This window comes from Trichechus manatus, unplaced genomic scaffold (genome assembly GCF_000243295.1).
Source record: "Trichechus manatus latirostris isolate Lorelei unplaced genomic scaffold, TriManLat1.0 scaffold00278, whole genome shotgun sequence".
Lineage (NCBI taxonomy): Eukaryota > Metazoa > Chordata > Mammalia > Sirenia > Trichechidae > Trichechus > Trichechus manatus.
Genome location: NW_004444214.1, coordinates 1551359 through 1576771, shown reverse-complemented (window position 1 = coordinate 1576771; position 25413 = coordinate 1551359). Strand labels below are relative to the sequence as shown.

The 25413-nt window shown below is 39.0% G+C and overlaps 1 protein-coding gene across 1 annotated transcript in view; it reads left to right on the top strand.

Annotated features, from left to right (window-relative positions):
• DOK6 (docking protein 6) overlaps positions 1-23894 on the top strand; it is a 442414-nt gene extending 418520 nt beyond the window's left edge. The window contains exon 7 of the mRNA XM_004390042.2: positions 17638-23894. Within this exon, the coding sequence (XP_004390099.1) occupies positions 17638-17777 (140 nt within the window). The 3' untranslated portion in view covers positions 17778-23894. The remainder of the gene's footprint in view (positions 1-17637) is intronic.
• Positions 23895-25413: the final 1519 nt, after the last annotated feature.

Here is a 25413-nt window from a genome sequence, read left to right as displayed (position 1 = left end):
GAAGAAAAGCCCAAAGGGAACATGTTCTGCATTGATGCTTTATTTGCAGAGAGCAGTTTCACACCTTACTTTTTGCCCATGTAAATGGTAGATAGAATCATATCTTCAGTAAAACCCAAAGGACGTGCAAATCAGACTTTTAAATGTGTTATCTTTTCACCATTCTTTGATTGTAGGTTTTAGTTTTTAAAGTTTAGAGCCCAGTTCTTCTATTTCCTTCTTATTCTTCCATGAGACACCTTATCCATTTTCAGCAGCTATTCAATGTTTAGTTTTGAACTAACCATTCATCAGTGATCAGTACTATTGATAATTTCAGATGTGTTTCACCTCTATTTAGTGAAAATATTCCATTTTTCTTCTTAATTAAGAAAAAGGACAGTAATAAAAATGGTCCGTAGGGGCCTTTGATCCTAAAATCAGTGGCTTCAAAATTTACCAAAGTTCGGTCCAGGATCCCAGTAACCATAAGCTAGATGCCACATGAGCACCTGCGACCAGTCCACCACCACTTTCCACATCACAGAAAAACTCGGTAGATGCCTTTGATTCAATAACAAGTTTTAAATCCAGACTAAAGCAAAGGCATGTTTAAGTGGGCAAAGACTGCCAGAGTCAGAATTCTCAGACTTGGGGCTTTCTTAAAGAACTGAGCAACTCAGAAAGGGCCTTTGGAATTCAAAACCAAACAAACACCACCTCAAACCTTCCACCACAAGGTACTCAGGATGCCTTGAAACCATTCAACTCTTAAGGCTTCATGCCAAGACCAGCAGTGTCCCTCGCCTGTGCCCAGGGACATATTTTACAGCTTCCGGGAGTCCCTAGATGGCACGAACAGTTAAAAGCTCAACTACTAGATGGAAAGTTGGCACTTGGAACCCACCCAGAAGCACTTCAGGAGACAGATCTGGTGATCTGCTTCCAAAAGGTCACAGCCTTGAAAACACTATGGAGCAGTTCTACTCTACACGAGACTGCCATGAGTCACAATTGACTAAACGACAACAAACAACAACAGTTCCAACACAGTTCTGGTATGTCCTGGGGCAGCTCAATGGGGAAGGATGGCGAGAGGATGGTTTCTGAGATCGGTGAGATTGTTAGCAGTGGGTCCCCCTGGGTATCTATCAGTCAGGGCTCAACCAGAGGAGCAGGGTCTGTCAGGTTTACATATTAAGAGATTTATTGCAATGAATTGGCTTACGTAATTGTGATGGCAGCTAGGCAAGTCTGATATCACAGGGCAGGCTGTCAGGAAGGGCAGGCTGGAACTGTGCAGTGCTGGCTGAAGCAGCATCCACAGGCAGAATTTCTTCCTCACCAGGGAAGCCTGAGTGCTGTTGTTAAGTCCTATCAACTGATTGGATCAGGCCTACCCAGATTATCTAGGATGATCTCCCTAATTATGGAGTTTAATCACAACTGCAAAATACCTGCAGAGCAACACCTAGATTAGTGCTTGCTTTGGTAACTGGGGACTGTAGCCTAGTCCAGCTGGTACACCAAAAGGCGTCACAGCATATAAACCATTCCATCACACTGCAACGGGCAATGAGGCACCACAGCAGAAACTGGAGCCACCTCATGACTAGGACATTAAAGAGTCCCTGGTTACCTCCTAAGGAAGCAATGAAAGGAGTGCAGTCATAGCCCGGCAATCTAGCATAACCACTAGTAGTCACTAAGCCTCCAATATGGCACCAGTAAAATCGGAGCTATAATTCTCATTGAGCCTGCCCTTACAAGGATTTCAGAAACAATGTATATAAAAGTGCATTTGAAACAAGTGTTGCACACACCTCTTGGAGATTTTCTTTTTACCGTTCTTACTGTTGCTACAATAGAATGTCCACCTTTTAGGCTAGAAACAGTGAATGTTCTTACAAGTATGCAAGGGTATCAGGCAGTATCACATCTCCATGAGTAAACTCTTAGATCTCTGCTACTTTTCTTGAGTTTTACCTATTTCTTAATTTTAACTCAGTCTAATCCATATCATTATCCTAGTCTCAGAATGACAGCTGTCTATTTTAGCATATTATTTTTCTCAACAGGAAACACATACAACAAAGAAAATAGGCTACACGGAAAAATACCTTGTTGATGCAGATTTTCAAAGTATCTAAAAGATTATGGCTCCTGGGCAAGCAAGCAGCCTCTTACAATTTTGTGGCCCTGCTATGAGCATGTGTGAACAGTCCCTTCTCCAGGGCTCACTGGCAACTGGTCCAAGATCCATTTTCATCCCAGCAGATACACTCCCAGAGGATTGAATGAAATTCTTGCCATTGATCTTAGCCACCAGCTAATAAGCCACACTAATACCTCAAAGCACAAGTACGTGCAATGTGCAAAAATTATTTTGCTTTGTAGTTTCTGTTATTTAGATTTTTAAATATGCAAACTAATTTTCAGTAGAAACCAAAGAGCAGAACTCCATGCATAATTATGCAGGTTATTAATTTTTCCCAATAATGCACACTTCAGTGCACTTCAAGCAAGAATCACACAGCCTCTGTGCGTAGACCAGCTCCAATAGCATGCTTGGATTAGCACAAAGGGTGAAGAGTAGGAGGGACATTTAACCTTAAATTTACTGTTTTTACATATCTTCCCATTTTTATACATCTTCCCATTCTGAGATTTAAAGCTGTGTTAAATTGTAAATTTAAACATACACATGCATATGTAAACATCATCAGAATCTACTGTTATTAAACAAAAAAGTCAAATCATCAAAAGTTTCTAAATAGCAGAAGAACAACTACTGACCACTCATTATTACATTATCACATACTTTATCGATAGAATCGTGTCAACCATGCTGTGAATATTACAAGTTGCTTATCTTTTTTTAACATAGTTGTTAAAATGGGCTGGAACCGTGAGGTGAGTCAGTAATTGAAGATAATTGTTGTTGTGTGCTATAGAGTCATTCCAGCTCACAGTGACCCTATAGGATAGAGTAGAACTACTCCATAGAGTTTTCTAGGCTGTAATCTTTACAGGAGGAGATAGCCAGATCATTTCTCCCATGGAGCTGCAGGTGGTTTCGAACTGCCAACCTTATGGTTAGCAGCCAAGGGCTTAACCCTTGTGCCACAAGGGCAGAGCATGTCTGATCCTTAACTTTCTTTTCATAACTCCTGTACCACATTCCCTATATGAGCCACATCTCCCTGCTTTCCATTACATGTGCAGCAGCCGGTAACCAAACCACTGCCGTCAAGTCAATTGTGACTACTAGTGACCCTATACAGGATACTCTAAAGTACACTACGTCTGCATCTTTTCAGTTCAGTTCATCTGTCTGTTAAGGGGAGCAAAATGAAACTGTCTTAACTAAAGACCTCTGATAAGAGATACATTCACTTGTGAATCATCATCTGAATATTACCCATCATAGCTTGTAAGCTATTTATTCTGTAATCTTTTTATTTTCTATCTTTAAAAGCACCCTATTGTGGAGAAGCCAGTCTCTTAGCACAATTTTAAGGAGCAGCAAATCTTTGAGAACAATTTTCTATTGTCAGAATTAAAACATGCTTCACACTTTTTAACCAAGGCTTTATCTGGATAAAAGCTTCATTCCAAAACCACAGGAATCATTCATTTTCTCTGCTCTGTGTCTGTCCTAAAATAAATGTTTTCTTCTTCCCTGTGAAAATCAAATGAGCTCTGGAATTTTTTTTTTTTTCATCTTTATGTTGACAGCATGCTATTGTTTAAAAAAAAAAATCCTGAGACTAGATTCTCCCCATCAAAACAATAGCAGCAACAAAAATCTACATGCCCTATAAGAAATAAACAGCTCTTCTCAGGTGACTGAAATGTCTTTCCTAGAGATAAATTTTGATCAATAGTCTATTTCAGTTCCGTGAATTTGAGTGATGAGGCCACTTACCTACTTTTTTATTCTCTGGTGAAAACACCACCGACCACCCATTTGTTCTTTCTCCTACATTCATGGAGTTGTTCAGTTAGTTCTCTCTTTGAAACTACCCAACTGGTCAGTACTATGTATATTATGTCATTAAGACTGAAATATATTTTGGATAAGGGATTTCAATGTAACTCAGCAGAGTCTTACCAGATAATGGGTAAATGTAAAATCCAACAAAAATTCAAAGGCAGTACACTTAGTATGTGAATCATTAAATATGACTTATTTATTAACATTGACAAGAATTTTGAAGAATCTGAGATTTTACTGTACATGAAAGTGAACAAGCTGGCATGCCACAATCTAATGGATACTCGCAGAAGACACAAGACTCCTGACTCAGAGACAAAGAACAGTTATTACTCACTGCAGTAGCAGTAGCCAGAGTGCTGGTTAGCATTCGTGCTGGTTTCCTGAGGCACTGTTCCGATAGGGTGACACCCAGAAGCCAGGTGACGCCTGCACGTAGAGTGGGTTGTGTTATAGGAGAATTCCAAGTTCAGGGAACCCCAATACTTTATAATGGGCAGTAATTTAACCTGACCTTCACCCTGGAGGAAGACATTATTTTATCAGATGGTGAACAAATTTCCTTGCTCCATAGGGAGACAATATCCCCACCTTCCAAGGTTGTTTGCTATACGAATAACCTTGAGTCAGTGCCTCTGCTTGCAAGATATGCAGAAATGCAAAAGACTCATTGGGAACTGTCTCCCAGGAAACTTTCACAACAAAGGTCTTTTTTCCTGATATTCTCCCATCTATTCACATTTAAAAAAAAAAAAAACTTTTAAACTGGTACATTTGTCAGGTTTGGTGTATTAAAATGAACCTAAAAATAAGCATTTCCTTATTCTCACATTTATACCAATAGCTTCGTTTGACAGTCACATTTAACCTTTTATTTTTCTTTAAATTTTTGTTTTAAAAGGATTGTCATTTCACCATGAGCAAGGACCAAGCCATATAATTCTATTAACTGGGTTCAGCAGTATTGAGGATCAATGATATACAAAGCAATATGTGAGACAGTTGTACTTCCCTCTAGATTTCACACTTAACCATGCACACAGGAGTGAGCCTCTGCATACATTTTTTTTTGTTGTTTCGTTTTTAAGTGGACTTTATTTTTTAGAGCAGTTTTAGGTTTACAAAGAAATTGTACAGAAGTAAAGAGAGTTCCCATATACAACCTCTGCCCTGTCTGCATACTGTCTCTTCTCTTATTAACATTTTGCATTGCTGTGGTACATTTGCCACAATTGATGGCCTGATATTGATACAATTATTATTAACTAAAATCTATAGTTTACATTAGGGGTCATACCTTGTGTTGTACAATCTATGGGTTTCTGCATACATTTTCCATAGTTTTATCCACTGGTAATTCTTGAGTGCTACTGGAGGTACGGCACTCTACAAGGCTCCAAAAACACATAGGCAAATAAGCTACTCTCTTCAAGTTGAGTATAATCTCATGGAGGTAAAGGTAAAGAGATTAGAGGTGAGCAGATGGTGCTGAGACACAGTAGAGTAGCTCCTAATCCAAGCTGGGTGGGATAGTGGGGAGAAGTATGTAAGCCTCCCTAGATAAATTTTTGAAGGCAAATAGGAATTAGCCTGGTAAGAGTTTAAGTGGTAAATGCGTGTAGGGTAGGCATCCCAAGTAGAGGAAGAAGCACATGCCACAGTCCAGAGAGCCTGCTTGTTCTGGGAACTGTGTGCAGTTTAGAATGGAAGCGTTAGCACACAGGGTATGAGATAGAGACTGGACAGAGAGAGGCTGGAGAAGTAAGTGTGTCTCAAATCATGAGAGTCCTCATATATAGAGAGAGAGGCACAGGGAAATAAAGGAGTTTAAAGGTAACAAGCTGATTAGAAGCGAGCGCTAGGGGATTTCTCATAAAGCTATATCAGAAAAAAAAAAAAAACCTTAGATTTTTACTGTTGTTGTTGTTAGTTGCCATCAAGTCGATTCCGACCCATACTACAGGGAAGTGGAACTCACGAACTTTGTGTTAACTGAAGAACCCTAATGTCATCCCCTTGGCACCACCATTGAGAACCTTAAATATTATGGTAGGGAATTTTAATTTATCCTAAAAGGCTGGTGGAAGAACTCCCTAGAAGGGCATAATCACTTTGATTATGCCAGCAGATGAGATCTGCTGGTAGGCAGACCAGTGGGTGACTGTAGCCATAAGCCTGATGAGAAATTTAAGTTAGAAGTTGTGAGCATGAGGAGATGGATGGATTTAAGAGGCTCTAGAAGATAGAACCTATGGGACTTGGTGACAGTATGAAGGGAGGTGATGGACAGCAAAGAGACCAGAATGGCTCCCATTTCTTTGACAGGGGCGATTAGGTTGATGGGTGCCATTCACTTAAATAATAAGTACTGGAGGAAAGGAAAATTAGGTGGGGGGAATGATGGGTTCAGTTTTGAAATACTGCTTCTGTATCCAGAGCCTTTATTGGGACCTCATTACATGGGCATGATTGTTTGAGTCAGCCCACCTCCCCTGAGGTCATCTGATATCACAAGCTAGGCATTCTGACCTTGCTAGCCTCCACCTGAGTCACTTTGTTAGCATAAACTCTCAGGCATTTCCAAGGAGTGGCTGGTGGATTCCAACTGCCCACCTTTTGGTTAGCAGCTGAGCTCTTACCCTCTTAACCACTATACCATCAGGGACCTGGTGGGTGTGGAGAGGTGTGGGGGTGTGGGGTGTATGTGTATATACACACATATACGTATATAAAAACAAAGTCACCTCAGTTACTCAGGAAATTCCAAGAGATTAAGGAGCCTTGGTGGCACAGTGGTTAAATACTTGGCTGCTAATTGAAAGGCTGGTGGTTCAAACCCACCAGTCACTCTGGGGGAGAAAAATAGGGCAGTCTGCTTCCATAAAGATTTACAGCCTTGGAAACCCTATGAGACAGTTCTACTCTGTCCTACAGGGTTGCTATGAGTTGGAATAGACTTGACAGCAACAAGTTTCAGGCAGTACAATGGGTGAGAGCTCAGCTGCTAACTGAAAGGTCAGCCATTCAAACCCATCAGCCGCACCGTGGAAGAAAAGACCCGGTGATCTGCTCCCTTAAAAATTTACAGCCTAGGAAACCCTATGGGGCAGTTTAGCTCTGTCCTATAGGGTCACTGTGAGTTGGAGTCAACATTGACAGCACACAACAACAGTCATCTCTTCAGGAACCAAGGACAAAGGCCAAATTACTTTAAGTGAATTAATATAAACTACACAGGTCTTATTCCTAAACTTGCTGGAAATTTTTCATTTTTCTATGTTATACCTTGCCTCAAGTCTTGTCACTTCAAGTCTGTAAATCTGGCAGTATTATCCATCTTCAAGGTCCCAACTCTGTTCTACCAGGCATTTCTTTCTGCACTGGGAGGAATACATATAATCCAAGGTTCTTTTTCTTTCTAAGAATTATGTTTCTAATTCCCTCCTACTTAGAATGTTAGCACCAAACTCATGTAATAATAGTTTCCCACTTTATCTTGGGCACCTAGTATCTGTCATAAGGAGCCTTGATGCCACAACGTTTAAGCTCTCGGCTGTTAACTAGAAGGTTGGCGGTTCCATCTCACCCAGTGGCTCCTCAGGAGAAAGACCTGGCCACTCGGCTTCCATGAAGATTACAGCCAGAAAACCTGATGAGCAGTTCTACTAAAACCTGGGGTCTCTGTGAATCAGAATTGACTTGACAGCACACAACAACTATATGTCATAAGTGGACACTTTAAATATACCATCTCATCAAATGCTCACAAGTTAGGTGTTACCAGCTCATTTCCTCATTACAGATGAGGAAAACAAAGTTTAGAGTGACTAAGAAACTTGCCCTGACCTTGCATTTGAACCAAACCTATCTGACTCGGATCCACTCATGAAGGCTACTCTTGATGACTTACAGCCGAACTTCATTTCGTCTGAACTAGTACACAGCTGAAAACAAGAAACACGATGAAGGCAAAACCAATCATCTTCATCTTTGGTACAAAAAAATTCATTTCCTTTAATCTGTTTGAAAAGTGCTATGAAAGAGAGAAAAAGGGGAGAAAAGGAAACTAGAAGAAGAGGAGGAAAGTGATCCTGTGGCCAGTGTGTTCTCCTTTCTGTCTTACCAGCCTCCTCCTGGCACCTGTCTTCTGCAACTTCTAGCTCCCCCAAGATACCCGTCCTTGGTCTTAGTTGCTACAGTCTCTCCACCAATAGGTTCTTTCATTATCATCTCATAGGATTTATATTTGGAATGAGTCTGTCTACCAAAAAGTGGCATTTACTCTAAAAATGTCATTTGCATTCCATTTTCATACACCCCAAACATCTGTGTGTGTGTATATATATATATAGTCTTTAGATGATAGTGCTACCACCTGAGCTGTTCGCTGACCATATCAAGCCCAGCCACCACTACCCTGATGACCCTTTAGTGAACCCAGGCTCAAGTATGAACTAATACCTAAGTGGTCACTAATAAAGGAATTCATGTCACCCTTTCCTATGAAATCTACATTTAAATTGAGGCTCCAGAGGACAGAATGCTGTCAAGTTTCAGAGGAGTTAGACACAGGATTCTTTTAGACTTTGGTGTCTTAAAAAATGATAAATGACCCTATATTTTAACTTCAACTGTTTTTATACTTAGAAGAAGAAAAAAAAAATTCCAAATACTTTCCTCAATTTTTCCCTTACCTCTCAAGTCTCTGAAATTTTCAAATATGGTGTAGGTAAGAAAGTAAACTGATGTTTTCCCAAAATGCAACCCAGATTTCCCAGAACCAGCACTTTTTAAAAATTGGAGCATTACAGAGACACGGTGTTCATGCAGGGAGGCATGAAGACTCAGGCAAACTGTTTCTGTCTTTGACCTAGTTGAGATTTAGAAAGTTTTCATTTTGATATGTTTTGCTAATTTGTTAAGTCAGTGTTACCAGTTACATAAACAAAAAAGGTCTAACATTAAAATAGTCTTACCTTCCACTGCAGAGTCCCTGGCAATCTAATTCCATAAAATCAGCCAATGAAAACCCTGTGGATCCCAGTTCCACTCTGTCACGCACAGGGTCACCCTGAGTCGGAAATGACTAGACCCCGACTGGGTTTTCAGAATTCAGCCAGGAAGCCCAAGTTCCAACTTCACTGTCTGTGTCCTCATCTAAGAATGAGGAAGCTGTCAGGTGGAGTAAATAAATCAACACAAGTGGAAGGTTTGACTCTTCTGGTGCGCCGTTAGTGCTCATTAGGTGTTAACTATCCTCCCGAGCCAGGCACTGTGCTCGTTGACTTATGATGATGACACCTGACCCACTGTCAGCAGGTGAAGGCAAGCACTATCCCTGGAGTGTGCTCTCTCAGCTCCTTCCCCATCCTGCAGGTTTTCAAAGACATCAGTACAGGTAACATGAAGTTGTAAATTGGCAATTATTCTAAGCATATGTTTTTAACCTTTTTACATTCATTCGCTTAATATGAAAAATAATTTATTAAAAAAATTTTTCTAAATAAATTCTCCCAGTGTGAGTAAAATAAAATTAATTAAAAATAAAGAACTAATAAGGGTCCTTGAAATCAACAACACAGACACATGTTCTTAGATAGCAGCACTATCCACAATAGTCAAAAGGTGGAAACAACCTAAATAACCATCAACAGATGAATGGATAAACATAATGTGGTATATACATACAATGGAATACTACTCGGCCATAAAGAGAAATGAAGTCCTGATACATGCTACAACGTGGATGACCCTTGAAAACATTATGCTGAGTAAAATAAGTTAATCACAAAACGACAAATAATGTATGATCCCATTCATATGAAATATCTGGTCAAGGATGGATTACCCAGTAAGGAAGTTACACACGGGCTTACTTATGTTTACTTACTAATCTTTAGTACACAATTTCACCCGGGTGAAAAAGACATGGTGAAACCCAGCTGAAATTGTGCACTACAGATTAGTAAGTAAACACAAGTAAGCCCGTGTGTACCTTGCTTACTGGTTAATCCACCTGTGTCTGGAGCAGACAAATGTATAGAGACCAAAGTTAATTAGTGGTTACCAAGGGTGAGAGGAAGAGGGTCAAGGGGGAGTCATTGTTTAGAAAGCATTGAGTTTCTGTTTACAGTGATGGAAAATTTGGCAACAGACATTGATGATGGTTGCACAACACAATTAAGGTAATGAGTATCACTAAATTGTACACATGAAAAAGTTATACTGGCAAAAGTTGTGCTGTATGTATTTTTACAACAATATAGATAAATAAAACTATCAAGGGGTTAAAATGATGGCTTTCCTTGCTGCCTGCTGGGCCCTATGGTATAGCATCTAATAAGTATTGCTCAACCTGCCTAGAAAATTAATCCAGATTTTTTTTTTTAGCAGTTCCTCATAAGGCATAAGAAATATCAAGAGAATCCATCCTTTGTGTATTCCTTGACTCCATTTTCTTGAATCTCAGGTCTCTTATTCTCTATGTATCTGGATGTTTACAACACCTAGTAGAGACACACTGCAATATCTACTCTCCAGTAAGCACTGTTGTTTGTTGTTATTAGGTGCCATCAAGTCAGTTCCAACTCATAGCGACTCTATGTACAACAGAACGAAACACTGCCTGGTCCTGCGCCATCCTCACCATCATTGTTATGCTTGAGGCCAATGTTGCAGCCACTGTGTCAGTCCACCTTGATGTGGATCTTACTCTTTTTTGATGACCCTCTACTTTACCAAGTATGATGTCTTTCTCCAGGGACTGATCCCTCCTGATAACATGTCCAAAGTACGTGAGACGAAGTCTCTGCATTCTTGCTTCTAAGAAGCATTCTGGTTGTACTTCTTCCAAGACAGACCTGTTCGTTCTTCTGGCAGTCCGTGGTATATTCAGTATTCTTTGCCGATGTCATAATTAGAAGGCATCAATTCTTCTTTGATCGTCCATATTCATTTTCCAGCTTTCACATGCATATGAGGAGACTGAAAACACCATGGCTTGGGTCAGGCATACCTTACTTCTTAAAGTGACATGTATGCTTTTTAACACTTTAAAGAGGTCTTTTGCAGCAGATTTGCCCAATGCAATGCGTCTTTTGATTTCTTAACTGCTACTTCCATGGATGTTGATTGTGGATCCAAGTAAAATGGAATCCTTGACCACTTCAATATTTCATTCCTTTATCATGATGTTGCTTATTGGTCCACTTGTGAGGATTTTTGTTTTCTTGTTGAGGTGTAATCCATACTGAAGGCTGTACTCTTTGATCTTCATCAGTAAGTGCTTCAAGTCCTCTTCACTTTCAGCAAGGAAGGTTGTGTCATCTGCATATCACAAGTTGTTAATGAGTCTTCCTCCAATCCTGATGCCCCACTCTTGTTTATGTAGTCCAGCTTCTCGGATTATTTGCTCAGCATACAGACTGAATAAGTATGGTGACAGGATACAGTCCTGATGCACACCTTTCCTGATTTTAAACCACTCAGTATCCTGTTGTTCTGTTCAAAGGACTGCCTCTTGTTCTGTGTACAGATTCCTCATGAGCACAATTAAGTGTTCCGGATTCCCATTCTTCGCAATGTTATCTATAATTTGTTATGATCCACACAGTTGAATGTCAGTAAACACTACCAGCCAGAAAATTTTCCTGTCTTCCAGGTCCTGAAATCACTGCATAATTTATTACTTTTATAATGCAGAAGTTTAAAATACTGATTTTAATTATAACAAGAAATACTTAGAGATCTTTCTCAGTGAGGATGACCCTCCTCAACCTCCCACCACACCCCGCACCTCTGGCCCTGTTCTTATTTACATCAGCACCAACAATTCTCAACTCTTGTATTGGACATTGATTACTATTACAACGTGACAAACATCACCCAAAATTTTCAGCATAGAAAATCAATTCCAACAGACCTAGATCTGACTCTACTCCACCACTTACCAGCTTGGCAGGTTGTTAAATGCCCAGAGGTTTCAGTTTTGTTATTTCCACATGTAAAATGAGGATATGCAATCTCCTCTCGTAGATAGAGTTGATATGGGGCTTTTGTGAAATACTTCTAAGGTACACAGCACAAGGTCTGCATGAAATAAATGCTCAATGAACAGTGGTTATTAAACAGTGGCTTTCAAATCACTTTCCTTATGGGTTGAAAACAATGATCCTTATTCCTCCTTGGCTGAAATGTGTTGAACCTGACCCTGGCTGCTTCAAACATCCCTCACCATCTGAGCCACGAAGCTACTGGGGCCCTGGGACCACCAGAAGAATTTCAAAAGCACCCTAGAAGAGCACAAAGGCCAAACCAAAACATCATCTGGTTTAAACTAAAATGAAAACAAATTGAATAAAGTTCAAATGCAGCCTGCAGAAGAGGTGTTGAAAATGGATATATGGTAGATAGTGGATATTTGGCGGCTTATTGCAAAGATGGAGTCCCTGGGTGGCACAAACGGTTAAGTACTTGACTGCTAGCTGAAAGGTTGGCTGTTTAAACCCATCCAGAGGTGCCTTGGAAGACAGTCCTGGCAGTCAGTTTCCAGAAGGTCACAGCCATGAAAACACTCGGGTTGCCATGAGTCAGAGTTGACTCAACGACTGACAGCAACAACATTGGGAAGATACTGCAGACAGCCCCTGGCCACTTCTCGTCTGTCTGGTTTCAGTTTCTACCCAGCTTCCAAGGTAAACATGCAGGTATGAAGAACCCCATCAGAACCATTCTGGCTCCTCGCCCCCTGCAGTGAGAGCCTTCAGAGACCTATGTTCTTCACCTCAAGTCCTTTCTTCCCGTCAGTCCCTCTCTGCCTGTGCAGAATCTGCACTCCACCCTCTCCTGTGCTCTCTAGCGGCTAGAAACACTTTGTTAAAGGAAGACCATATCTCCTCAGTGTCTGTCTAGGCCAATTGTTCTTAATGCTTTCACACTTTATCCTCAGGCAACTGTTTCTTTTTTATTTTATTTTATTTTATTTTTTTGCTTTGCTCTTTGTTTTATAATTTAAATGGACAGTACTCTTTTATTTCTCCTAGTTTATAACAAATGAATAAAACATAATAAAAAGCATAAATTCAAACCTTCAGGTAGCTTTGCAGACCCATTGCCTGTTACCAATTAACAGCCACAGTTTTAGGCTTTGGGGCCCTTCTGACTTCTTACGAAAACCAGTTCATCTGTATTTGATATCAAGAATAAAGTCGGTGTTCGTAAGTATAGAGAAAGAGAGGCTGGCAGAACCTGAAGGAGCACTGGGCTCTCTGTTCCAGCAATAATTCACGTCTTAACTCCTCAGGTGCGAAAGCAGGGTCCTAATCTACTGCCCCTCCCCATTTCGTCTTCTGTGTGTGATGTGAACCTCTGGGCTTGCATTCCAATTTGCTGATTTTTTCCTACTGCATTTGTGTTCCCTCTAATTTACTGTTAACTTGAATTTTTTATGATACAGCAGGGAGGATCTCTCTTTAAGGCTAGAGTGACTTTATGGTTGTGTGGTATTCTTGAATTTCCGGAATTCGGGGATGGGCATATAACTTTGTTAGAATAAAGCAAATGTTTTAACAGTCTGAAAATGTACCCAATATGTTTCCTTCTTCATAGACTAGAACTGTGTTTCTCAGTCTGGAGCATGTATTCATACCGCGGGGAGATGGTGTAGGAGGTGATATGAAGAATGTACTTGAAGCCACCAGATAAACATGATATGTTCTTTTCCTGGATTATCAATTTTATCTGAATATATGGGCAAGAAATATTGTTTCCTATTAAAACAAACAAGAGTTTACAATAGAGTAGAAATCAAAATTCAAGAAGACTTTAAAGATAAACTAATAGCCAGTAACAGAATTTGTTGCTTTTACATTGTAGCACCACCCATGTTCCCAGGATACATAGTCACCCTTATCTGCCTTTAAGGGTGCTCTAGAGGAAAAGTTTAAGAGCATTTAAGTAGAGTACCTGTATTCAGTGGAGTCCCTAAGTTGTGAAAATGGCTAACAAATTCACTGCTAACCAAAAGGTTGGTAGTTCAAGTCCGACCACAGGCACCTCAAAAGAAAGGCCTGGTGATCTACTTGTGAAAAATCAGCCATTGAAAAACCTATGGAGCACAGTTCTACTCTGACACACACGAGGTTACCATGAGTTGTAGTCAACGCCTTAGCAACTGATCTATAGTGAGTGAATAGATCTGTTCTGTCAACTTTTTATTTAAGTCACAAAGTTGTTTTTGTTTTGGTTTCATCAACAGCGCCTAAGGGCATAATTCAGAGGAATGTAGGGGGAAATGCGTAATTATTTCCCTGTTTTGTTCTCATACTTATTGTTGCCAAAATCAAACAGCATTTAGTAAGCCTTTATGTGTACAGTTCTTTTTGAGATATGTTATTTTTGTGATAAACAATACATAGCTTCATTTGTAAATGGTCTGTAAAGAAATGATGGAAGTAAGAAAAATCATCATTTAACTTCCAGTTAGACTGGAAATTATTCTTAGAAGAGGCAAAGAGAGTGATTTTGACCTTGAAGGAAAACATTATTGAAAACATGTCATAGTGATGGATAGTACATGGAGATGGTAGAGAAAGTATAGGAAATGAACAAAATGTCTGACAAGACTGTGGACCCGTGGAGAGTAGAAAGAAGGAAGGGAACTAACATTTACTAGGCACCTACTATGCCACGTATCTTTCCGTGTGTTGTTTCGTTTAATCCTCAAAACACCTCAGAGAAGTATTTTCTCCCCATCCAGGAGAATGAGGCTCAAAAAGGTGTAGCAGAGCCAGATTTTGAACTCAAGTCTGTCTATATTAAAGGTCTGAGGCATGGTTGTTGTTTGCATACACTGCAGGGCAGGAGTCATTTGTGATTGAACTGCCCTGTCCAGTTCTAACATAGCTTTTCCGAGTTTTGTCGGCTCCCTCCTCTGATCCTATACAGCACTAGCTGCACAGAACCTCCACTTGGTGTTTTTATTATCGTCCCTTGGCTCATGATGATTCCTAAAGCAGCTTGTGAACTCCCTAAGGTCAGGGATCATCCCTTACCTTACATGACTCTGTCTTCCTTGTGGAGCCTTGATCTGTTTTAGTAGGTGCTTAGTAAATATCAATTGTATGATTGGTCTTTTATGCCCAGAATTCTGGGGTAAAAACTGTGTGCATAGGCAAAATCTCATCTGAATTCTCAACTCAAGTCTTAGCTTTCAGCCCACAGGTAATGCAGACTAAAGGTGTGCTTCAGCGTTGTACTCTTTCAGGTCTTTCTAAAACTCTAAAAATTGACAGGATAATGCCAAGGTGGCACAGTGGTTAAGTGCTAAGCTGCTAAGCAAAAGATCAGCAGTTTGAACCCACCAGCTGCTCAGGAGAAAGATGTGGCAGCCTGCTTCCATGAAGATTCCAAAACCTGTTGCCATCGAGTCATTTCTGATTCATAGCGACCCTATAGGACAGAGTAGAACTGCTCCACAGGGTTTCCAAGGAGCAGCTGGTGGATTTGAACTGCCAACCTTTTGGTTAGCAGCCAAGCTCTTAACCCCATGGGGCAGTTCTACTCTGTCCTATAGGGTCATGATGAGTCGTAATCAACTCGACAGCAACAGGTTTGGTTTTTTTGGTTACCAACTCGAGGAAAAGGACATGGTCTTAATATTAGACTTCCCACCTGGTTTATGCTGATGAATGACAGTATTCCCACGCCTAGGAACTCTGACTTACCAACTAGCAAGTCAATGATAAGATAAGGAGGCAAGAACTATTTAAAATTTTAAGTGCTTTTTTACATATCTCATTAGTCTGTCAGAGCTTTGTGATATAAACCTCATTCAGGTTTCTCTGACCACCCTCCATTATTGATCCTGCTAAAGAGTCTGTCTTCACATCTTATCTCTCTAACTGTGGTGATAGCACTTCACATGCTAAGTAGTTAGTGTATTCAAAAATATTCAAAGAATATTCAAAATAATCATATATGATAAGCACCCTCATTACCCTCCAGAATTTGCAGATGAGGAAACAGAGATAGTCAGAGATAAGGAAAATCCCTCAAAGTGGTCACAAGTTAGTAAGTAGCAAAGGGAACATATACTGTATACCTTTGTCTTCTAGCCCTGGAATCCCTGGGTGGTGCAAACGGTTAGTGCTAGGCTGCTAACCAAAAGGTTACAGGTTCAAGTCCACCCAGAGGTGCCTTGGAAGAAAGACCTGGTGATCTACATCTGAAAACTCAGCCATTGAAAACCCTATGGAGCACAGTTCTACTTTGACACACACAGGGTTGCCAGGAGACAGAAGCGACTGAATGGCAACTGGTTAACCAGTTTTAATTAATTAGCCTTTTATTACTAAATTCATCTGAGTTCCGTCCCTTGGTCCCTAGCTTCAGACACTGCTAGAATATTTACTGTGCCACCGAACACACCTGGGAACAAAACTGACTTTAAGTTACAACATTGCAAAGGGCAGCCCCACCTGAGGAGTGTGACAAGATGTTTACTGTCTCTGTGTTCACGAACTGTCTTCTCTGGATTCCTCTCCATGGAGATCAGACAAAGCTAAATCAAATCAATCTAAATACATCTCTCAAACATAAACTCTGACAAGGCAGAACCTACAGGATCTACTTTTCTTGTCTCCCCACTAAGCTCGTCCACTAGATAGCAATCATTCTCAGGCATGAAGAATAACTACTGGTTAAAAAGGAAAAAAAGGATGAGGAAACTTGTAAAGTTCCTCTGAAGTCTTAGGTTTTCTCTATACATTGTTAGCATTCTGACACATTTTTCAGTAGCCCCTTCTGTTTTGGTTTGCGTTAGACAGAATTTCTCCTCACAGGGTGTATCTGAACTACCAAAAATAGAGATAGAATTTTCTTTTTCTTTAAGTATATTTTATATAAGATGCAAATCTTAGGCCATTTTAGTAACTGTACCATATTGTTTTCCAAATAATGCTCCCACACATACAAAAGGCAGCAATTGGCATAGCGCGGTTACAAAAAATAACATGGGGGGGGTGAATTTGCATGGTTGGCAAAAAACGTATAACGCATGTATTATTTGCATAAAAAGACAGTGCAAGTTTATAGTTTGCACTAACATGAAGTGGGCTCGATTATAGGCCCTCACCAATCCATTGGCATAGAAGCTGGGGCCGCTAACTCTATCGTGGTGAAAACTTCTTCTTGCTAATTGATGGTTACTGGTTAGGACAAAGTGTAGTTTGCCTGTGCACAAAGGTTTGAAGAAAGTGTATAATTTGCTTTTGTATGCTGAAAGTGAGCGTAAAAGAAAAGAAAGCAGCTTGCAGCCTCTTTATCCAAAACTGCTCTTTTGGGAAGAAACTTTCCTGCTTTTTTCCAAAAGTTGAAGGATAGTAGAAGTTTGAGATCCCTAGAAAATTTACCTAGCTCTCTGGCAATTTTTTGACAAGACACATTGGGAGAAGGTATGGAGCTCAAAAGCACCATTTTTAACTCATCATGGATTAAGGTACCAAAAGTTTCTCATTTTACCTACTTGCCTGTCTCAAGCTCAGCCTTGTGGATGTGAGGGATTCTGCTTTGTCTGTTGGATCATCGTTTTGTTTGTTGTATAACGTACGTTTCTGCTCTTCTGAATCTGTTTCTTAGCCCAGCTCTCTTGTCTTTCTTGCTAGGTCACGGGTTTGGTTCCTCGAAGATGTCTCGTGCACAGACCTTTCCCAGCTACACCTCGGAGCAGAGTGATGAGGCCCAGCAGCCGCTGTCGAGGTCTAGCAGCTATGGGTTCAGCTACAGCTCCAGCCTCATCCAATGACACACAGAGAGCCACTCCTAGCCAGAGAGACAGGCTGCCCTGGACCTGCCTGGGGGTCAAGAAACCACTCGTACCCTCTGCATACTAGAAGACCGACTGCAGTAAAAATTGAAATGGGTCAGGTCTCATCCCAATCCCAGTTGAAGGTTAAAAACTGGAGTTCTGCTTCCTTGAATCAATGGCTAAGTCCTTTATTTATTGAATTTCTTTGGGGGAATCTATGTTTAAAAAAAAAAATAGACTCCAAATCGTATGAACAGTCACTTAAATTAAAAAATTTCCTTGGGTCTGACGGTAGCAGAGCATGGGCACTGTGGGACGTTGCCCAAACTGGGTTGTGTCTCTGTGATGGGGTCAACCTCCATCCTAATGGTGGCTTCCTCTGTCTGTCCGTCTGATCACAGGCCTGTCCTTAGACGTTAATGGTGACCCGCCACAATCTGTGTGGCTTTGAAGGTTTCAGCAGGGACAAACCCAGTAAGCTCTACCAATGGCATCATAACTCTCCATATAATTAAGTCCTGACAATTAAGGGAACATGTAACTTAGAATATAATATTATGCAGGGCCCTGTAGTTCTAGTGTGTGTGTGTGTGTGTGTGTGTGTGTGTGTGTAGACAAATACAGAAATGGGTATTGCAATATCCATCTATTTGTAACAAGTATATATGAAATGTGTGCTCAGGGTGACAGGATGTGTTCACTTAAATCGTTGAAAATTGTAATTTGGTGCATTAAAATTAAGACTGTTATGTTGAATAGCTATTTTTAAAATAGTGCTGTAAAAAAAAAGACTTCTTAGCAAAAGTATTTCTGTAGTCAAGTCAGCTCTTTGACAAGTGCAAATGAAAATGTGAGCAAGGGGTGCACTTTGGAGGCAAAGGAGCAAGTCTAGCTGTGCTGCACTTCACGTTGCCACTCACGCTGCCTTTCCGGTTAGGGTCCGCTTGTGACCGTTTTTCTCCCTTTGACCACCCATCTGAGCTAAGTGAGGAAGTTTGGGTGTGTTCCCTGATCAGCTTCCGTTTAATCTCGAAAATCAGAAGGACTCTGAACGATAAACTGTTCAAGAATGAAATAGAAATAACATGTAGAAAGAACTCAGCTATTTTCAATCACTAAGAAGAACCGCAGGCACAGGATTGCAGACATAGATACCTAAAATTTCATAGCCGCCATTCTCAGAGTGCCATCAAGGGCTTGTAAAGCACAGTGCAGCCAGAATTTGTTGCGCTTTATTTTCCTTTCACTGGACGAAAGTTGGCTAGGTTTATAACACAAAATGTAATATTTTCATCCCTGACACTCATGCCAAGTCAACAAGGTTTAAAGGGAAGTGGTGATGGGCAAATTCAGGACAACAGCTATTTTTGCCTTTAATTTTAGAGTTTACTTGAGGAGAAATAAAAGTTATTCTTTCTGAATTATCTGATGCCATGGGGCTAAGATGGTCAGCTCTCAAACAGTCGAGGGAAGATTTGAAGGACACTGAGCCCAGGTCATATAAGATGAATACCCGGTTTATTTTAATAGCAGAATTTAAAAACTATCAGAGTTAGTCTGTTGAAAGGGGATCTTTTTTGCTGATCTGTGATAAGATTTTTTTTTTTATCCCTACCCATAGCTTGAGTGCAGATTGACAGTTCACTTCCATGAATAACTACCGAATAAAAATGGTTATGGGGCCCTCCTGGATGAATTTGCACTTGTACTAATGATCTAGAGTTTCCAGATCTCTCAGATAAGTATGAAAACCCCATCACGATGCTAATCATAAGAGTCATGTGAAAAATAATTATCTTAAGCTTTCAGGGATAAAAATTACCCAAACTCTCTGTACTGTGAATTTTGCTGACACAGCAGAAGTGGGTCTGACTGGTTCGTTGGGTCACAGCCTTACCTGAGATTCCAGCTTTCAGGGTCAAACGTCTCTGAATTACTTTAGCACATGGCATTTGCTGTTGAAATGCCATTTGTAAGATATACCAGAGCAACTCCCACTGAGACCATTTCAGCACAGCTCCTAGTGGTGCCTCATTCAGAGAGAACCTCTGGCCACTCACTCAGTTGAGCTGTTGCTTAGAGACCACGAGTTTCTACCAAGGGACCTGGGGGAGAGGCCCTCAGGGGTCCTGGTTCATGTCTCAGCTTTATTAACATGCAGAGAGTGCAGACAGTGAGCCCAGGGGATTCTGCTCATTAGACACGTCTGCTCAGTTGTCTCCTTGCTGGGAGACACAGTACCTCCAGGAAGTTGTTTCAGGAACACCCTTTGGATCTGATCATTATTAGTGAGCCTCACTGAGGGGCACCAAAGATCAGACATCACCAGCTGGACCAGTTCATTCTGAAATAATAAGTCACAGTGAGTGTGTGAGAGAGAAATGCCCTTCCCAAGTCTTTGCCCCAATCACATCGCAATGAGAATAATGCTGAAAAATAGCTCACGATACATTTTTGGAGACTTATTCGAGCATATTCCTCCCAGTATACTCTTGGTACAGTTGTAGCTAAGTGAAAATTGCTAAATGAACAGATAGGAGAGTTTATACTCACCTAATGTACTTGACATACGGCAAAGCACAAGGTAATAAAAATGATGAGCAGATAAATCTTCCACAAAAACCAAAGATGCAAAGTTACTGTGTCAGTCTCCTGGAACTTCGTAAAATCAATTCCACTGGAGCAACTAGAATGATCAGAGACTTGTATTTAATTCACTTGAGCTCGTAGGTTTTTGACTGAAGATGCCTCTACACTTGCAAGTCATATTTCCTCCCTTTGGGGGATTATATTATATCTCTAATATATATGTGGCTTTTCCATTGTGAGGGAGGGATTGATATGAACCAAAGACATTGTTTGACTCCTTCTGTAAGTGACTCAGTTGAGGTTCCATCTGGATTTGTAGAGGTGAATGGAGCTGGTCACAATGTCCATGCCAGGTGGGAAGAGAGCAATGATGAAGGAACCAGCATAAGTGATAGAAACTCTTCCCAGAGCAGAGGGAACCTGGAGGGCTCATGCTTTTCACGGAAAGACTGCCTGAAGGGAGTTGTTTTTTATGTCCCCAGTTTTTCCCTCTGAGAATATTAATTACTGCTACCCATGATCAACACGTAGCTTTATATTCAAAACGCAGAAAAGTACAAAATAACCTTGAGCAAATAGTTTATTATTCTGGTGGGGGAAAAGAAAATACGTCTTTCACTTTCCTATTGAACTAATAATAGGCATTCAGAACTAATTTATTTATGCAGGTTGCAAATATTTATGAATTAATAGGTTCTGGCCACTGCCACATTTGAACTTAATGAAATTAAAAAGTATATACTTATATATTAGGGAAGATGCAGTTTGATAGGGCATGTAAAATAAAGTGAAACATATTTATTAAAAGTAAACCACCTTTTTCAGCAAATAATAACTAGAGTACTAGTCCTAGTATCTTGTAAAATTCTTTTCTGTCTTCACTGGGCAATTATGTTTGAAAGTCATTTCTCACCTATGAAGTGGTCAACCACTTATACTTTCTATCCAATATAGAAACAGTGGACTTATAAATAAATGTACACTGATAGTAGTAGCTTCTACAGATCCAACTTATTGCATGCAGTATCTTTACATTAAAAACACATTATAAAAACTGGTATTTGCCTTTATCCTTTGGCCAATAATTCAGAAACCTTTGCAACACAGCATGAGTACCCTACTCCCTAGATTATTTGAGCCATTTACTAAAACCAGCCATTAACGCTACAGCGAAAACAAGCTGAACAAATTATACTCGTATAAAAAAATGTAGTCCAGTTTCGACTATTATAACATAGCACAATAAATGGAAAAATACATTCAGTGGGGCTGAGTTTTGGGCCTTTAATACTTCATGTTTTATAAAAAATTATTATACTAAAAACTGCTCGAAGTGAAAATTATACATATTTCTCCAATCCTATTAACAAGTCATATTTATAGATATCTTAAAATTTCAAATTACTTAATCACTAACTATACTTTATAATCCCTCAGGCTTGGCTTTCTCAAAACAATAATTTGCCACTTGATGTGTATTAATAATTATAACAATAAGGGATATGCCACACAAATTAATTTCTAGCCAAAGAAATTTATATAGTACATATTTGTAGGCTATGAAATTTATGTGGTGCAATTTCCCATGGAGGGGGTGGAGAGCGAGGATGGGAAGTAGTTGGAAGGGCAAGGATTTGGATAAAATTATAAAGACTTCAGTGAAACATCCAGACTAACACATGGACTCCACTTTCCTAACATTTTCACCGTGTCACAGACTTGGTCTTCTCGCTAGTTTAACCTTGTATGAAGTATATAATTAAAGGAGGACATCAATCAGTTATATCATGTGTTGAAGTAACCACAGAAAGAAGACATATTACCAACAAGCATGCTTCTTTCAATTTAGTGAAAATTATTTAACAAAAAAGAATGTGTATAAAATCCTGAGTAACTGTATCTTCAGTAACACAGGAATCATTTTTGTTTGGTCAGCCACATTGGAGTTTCATCATGAAGATATATCATCAGTGAGACTGGATAGGGATAAATATCTGAGAAGAGATGAGCAAACTCATGTGTGTATTCTCTGTAAATATAATTTGAATGATTAATCCCTCTTTTTCTCCATGGAACTACCACAAATCATACTTTCCTACTCAAGAATGTGAATCTTGTTTGTATACATTCTACAATTATTATAACTAAAGGAGGCATTAGGTAATTTGTAGACTCTGATGGAAGTATCATGGGGTGTTGGGCTCATTGTGTAAATAGGCAGAATGCCAGCTCTGGAAGCCACCTCAAAGGTCATGTAAAAAACAAACCCATGCATGTTGTGATTTGGTCAAAGGCACAGAAAAGGCCAGGAATAGTTTGACCTACTTCCAAGATCCTCATCTAGGAAAGTTTCCTTGACACGATCTTGTCTCCCAGTTAGACACAGAAGTTGAGAAATATCATAGGGCCTCTAGAGAAATAAGCCCTGTGCATTCAAGTGTTTTCCTGTATTTTTCAGATGTTCTAATTCTTGCTGGACTCATGGCCAATTATATCAATGGAAAGTTTGCTTTATGGGGCAATTGATATGACTTAACTCATGTCACCATGCTGTTGTAAGTCATGAACGAATTTTATAAGCTTTACTGACTCTTGAATTACCATCCAGTTCTTTGTTTGAAATTCAAAAATTTTTATCCTACATGACTGTCAAAAAGAAAAAATTAAGTGAGTGTGTTTTGTATTCCTACTAACTTATATTTTAATTGTGATTATTATTTTGGGGTCTTTATCACTCTGTGGCACTTTATGGTGTAATTATTTAGCGCGTTTGTCAAAACTTTGTTAAATAATGGACAACAGTGCTACATTTTTTTTTCACGTGAACTTTGAAAAGATTTCATTTTCCAAGGATTTTCGGTAAATGTTTTTTACATTAAAATACACATCAAGTTTTTCCTTATAAACTTTAGTAGGCAATTATTTAAATTAAATGAAGTTTAGATAAATAAAGAATAAGCTAAAATCACAACATTTTGTTAAAACCATGTTTTACTTGAGATTTTCAGGCACTCCCCCACTACCCCATTTTAAGATTTTAATCCCTTATAAACATTTAAAGGAGAGAAAAAATACATTTGTAATAGAAATTCTCCATTTCCTCCTAAAATTCTGTTTGACTAATAAGTTTTTATCACATCATCTATACCTGTTTTTCTATTCTATATTCCATATTCCAGCTGTCAGAAGAATGGATGAATTTAAATGTTCTAATAGTTGTTTTGGGCCAGTTTTAGTAGTTGATACAATGAGTTTCCTCAATCTTTTTCATGCCTGTAGGAGGCGTTTTGGACTTAAAGAGAACATCGACCCTTGTTGTAGACACAGTATTGTGCATTCAGTGGCACAGGTATATGCCTTGACCCTGTAGTTGTGCTAATGTTGGAATTTGACTGCTATCTTAATTCATTCAGGTGACCCACAGCCTCATAAGAGTTGCTTATTTCCAAGAATCAGAAGTTTAAAAAACTCAAATTGAGGAAAAGAAGAAGATTGGGATAGATGATTTTAAAAAAAAAAAAAAAAGCCACTAAAGAATTTTTCTTAAAGAAAACATCTTGAGAAGGTCTTTATGTTGGTTCCAAATAATTAACTATTTGACAGAGGGGCTAAAATGCAGAGAAAATGAAGCATAAAATGATAGTAGTATCTTGATATTAAATATCAATCTCAAAGTAACATGATATAGGTCAATATGAAATAATTTGATTAATCAAATTTGTATTTACATATCTATTGCATAGTTTAAGGAACAATGTCTACTCTTCTCCCCCTCCTCAAAAAAAAAGTTAGCAGTGAGTGGGATGGGGAGATTGGAGCTGTAAATCTTGTGAAGACCTGAAACAGAGTATGATTATTTCTAGTTACAAGAAGTTCTGTATTATTTGACCTAGAGTAGGCAGTACATAAATCATGTCAACAAATCAGTCTGCTTCCTGACAATAAGTGAGCACAAAGTCAGTATCATCTTTACTCTAGACCACAGGCCACCTCCCAGGACCTGCAAAGGCCCCCGTCATGCCCCTTCCACCCCAACCCTAACATACACAACACACACACACACACAAATATTTTTTACTTTTGACCCACTCTGAATGCGTCCTACTTGTTAACCTTTTTTAAGATCCACACAGAAGCACCCCATCTTGTAAAATCCTAATCCTTATGAACCTTTAAAATATATTAAGTTATATATATTATGTTTTGCTTTCTGTAAATCCTTATTTAATTTATATATACTTTGTGAAGTCTTATACTGTGTATTATAAAGGGATGTGGTTTGTAGAGCATTAAATATAATGTTTATGATCATTTTGATAAAATTAAACTTGAACATTAGGCCCTTGGTAAATAAAACACCCACTATAAATATGTTTCTTTTGGAAAATATATGATTTGACAGATTTTTATTTTTAGTTATGATCTATTCCAGATAAATTTGTTTGGGGACGTGTGTGCTTAAATACTAATTGAATGACCTTTTGGAATGGTATGCAAAAGAATAACTGTCCCTGGAACCAAAATGTGAATTTCTGGCAGAGCAGAAAATATTATAATAATGAGGCAATAATAAAATTAGGAAATTAAATTTTTAAAAATCCGTGTGTGTGATTTTTTCCCTTGGTAAAAATACATGAAATATATAGTTGAAGAATTACCTTCTAAATTTAGTTTCTATATCTCATTATGTAAGAAATAAACCAAATCTATTGTTATCAATTTCTTATGTATAGTTATAAGTAACTTACAAATGCTATTGCTACAAGGAAGATAATTTATATGTGCAATATTAAAATTTGCTCCATCACTTTAAAGAAGGTAAAACAGTTTTAAAAAAAATACTACTTTACACCAAAACTTCGCATGATTGAAATTTTTGAACAACTAATTATTTTCACCTGAGTAATTTAATATTGTCAACACTGTAATATTATATGGTTTCCTTACATTTTTGTTATTATGTGATTAACTGTAACTATGTAATTAAATAGAATTCTGACAATCATATGATGCTAACTTTTAAAATGTCACTTATTTCTTCATT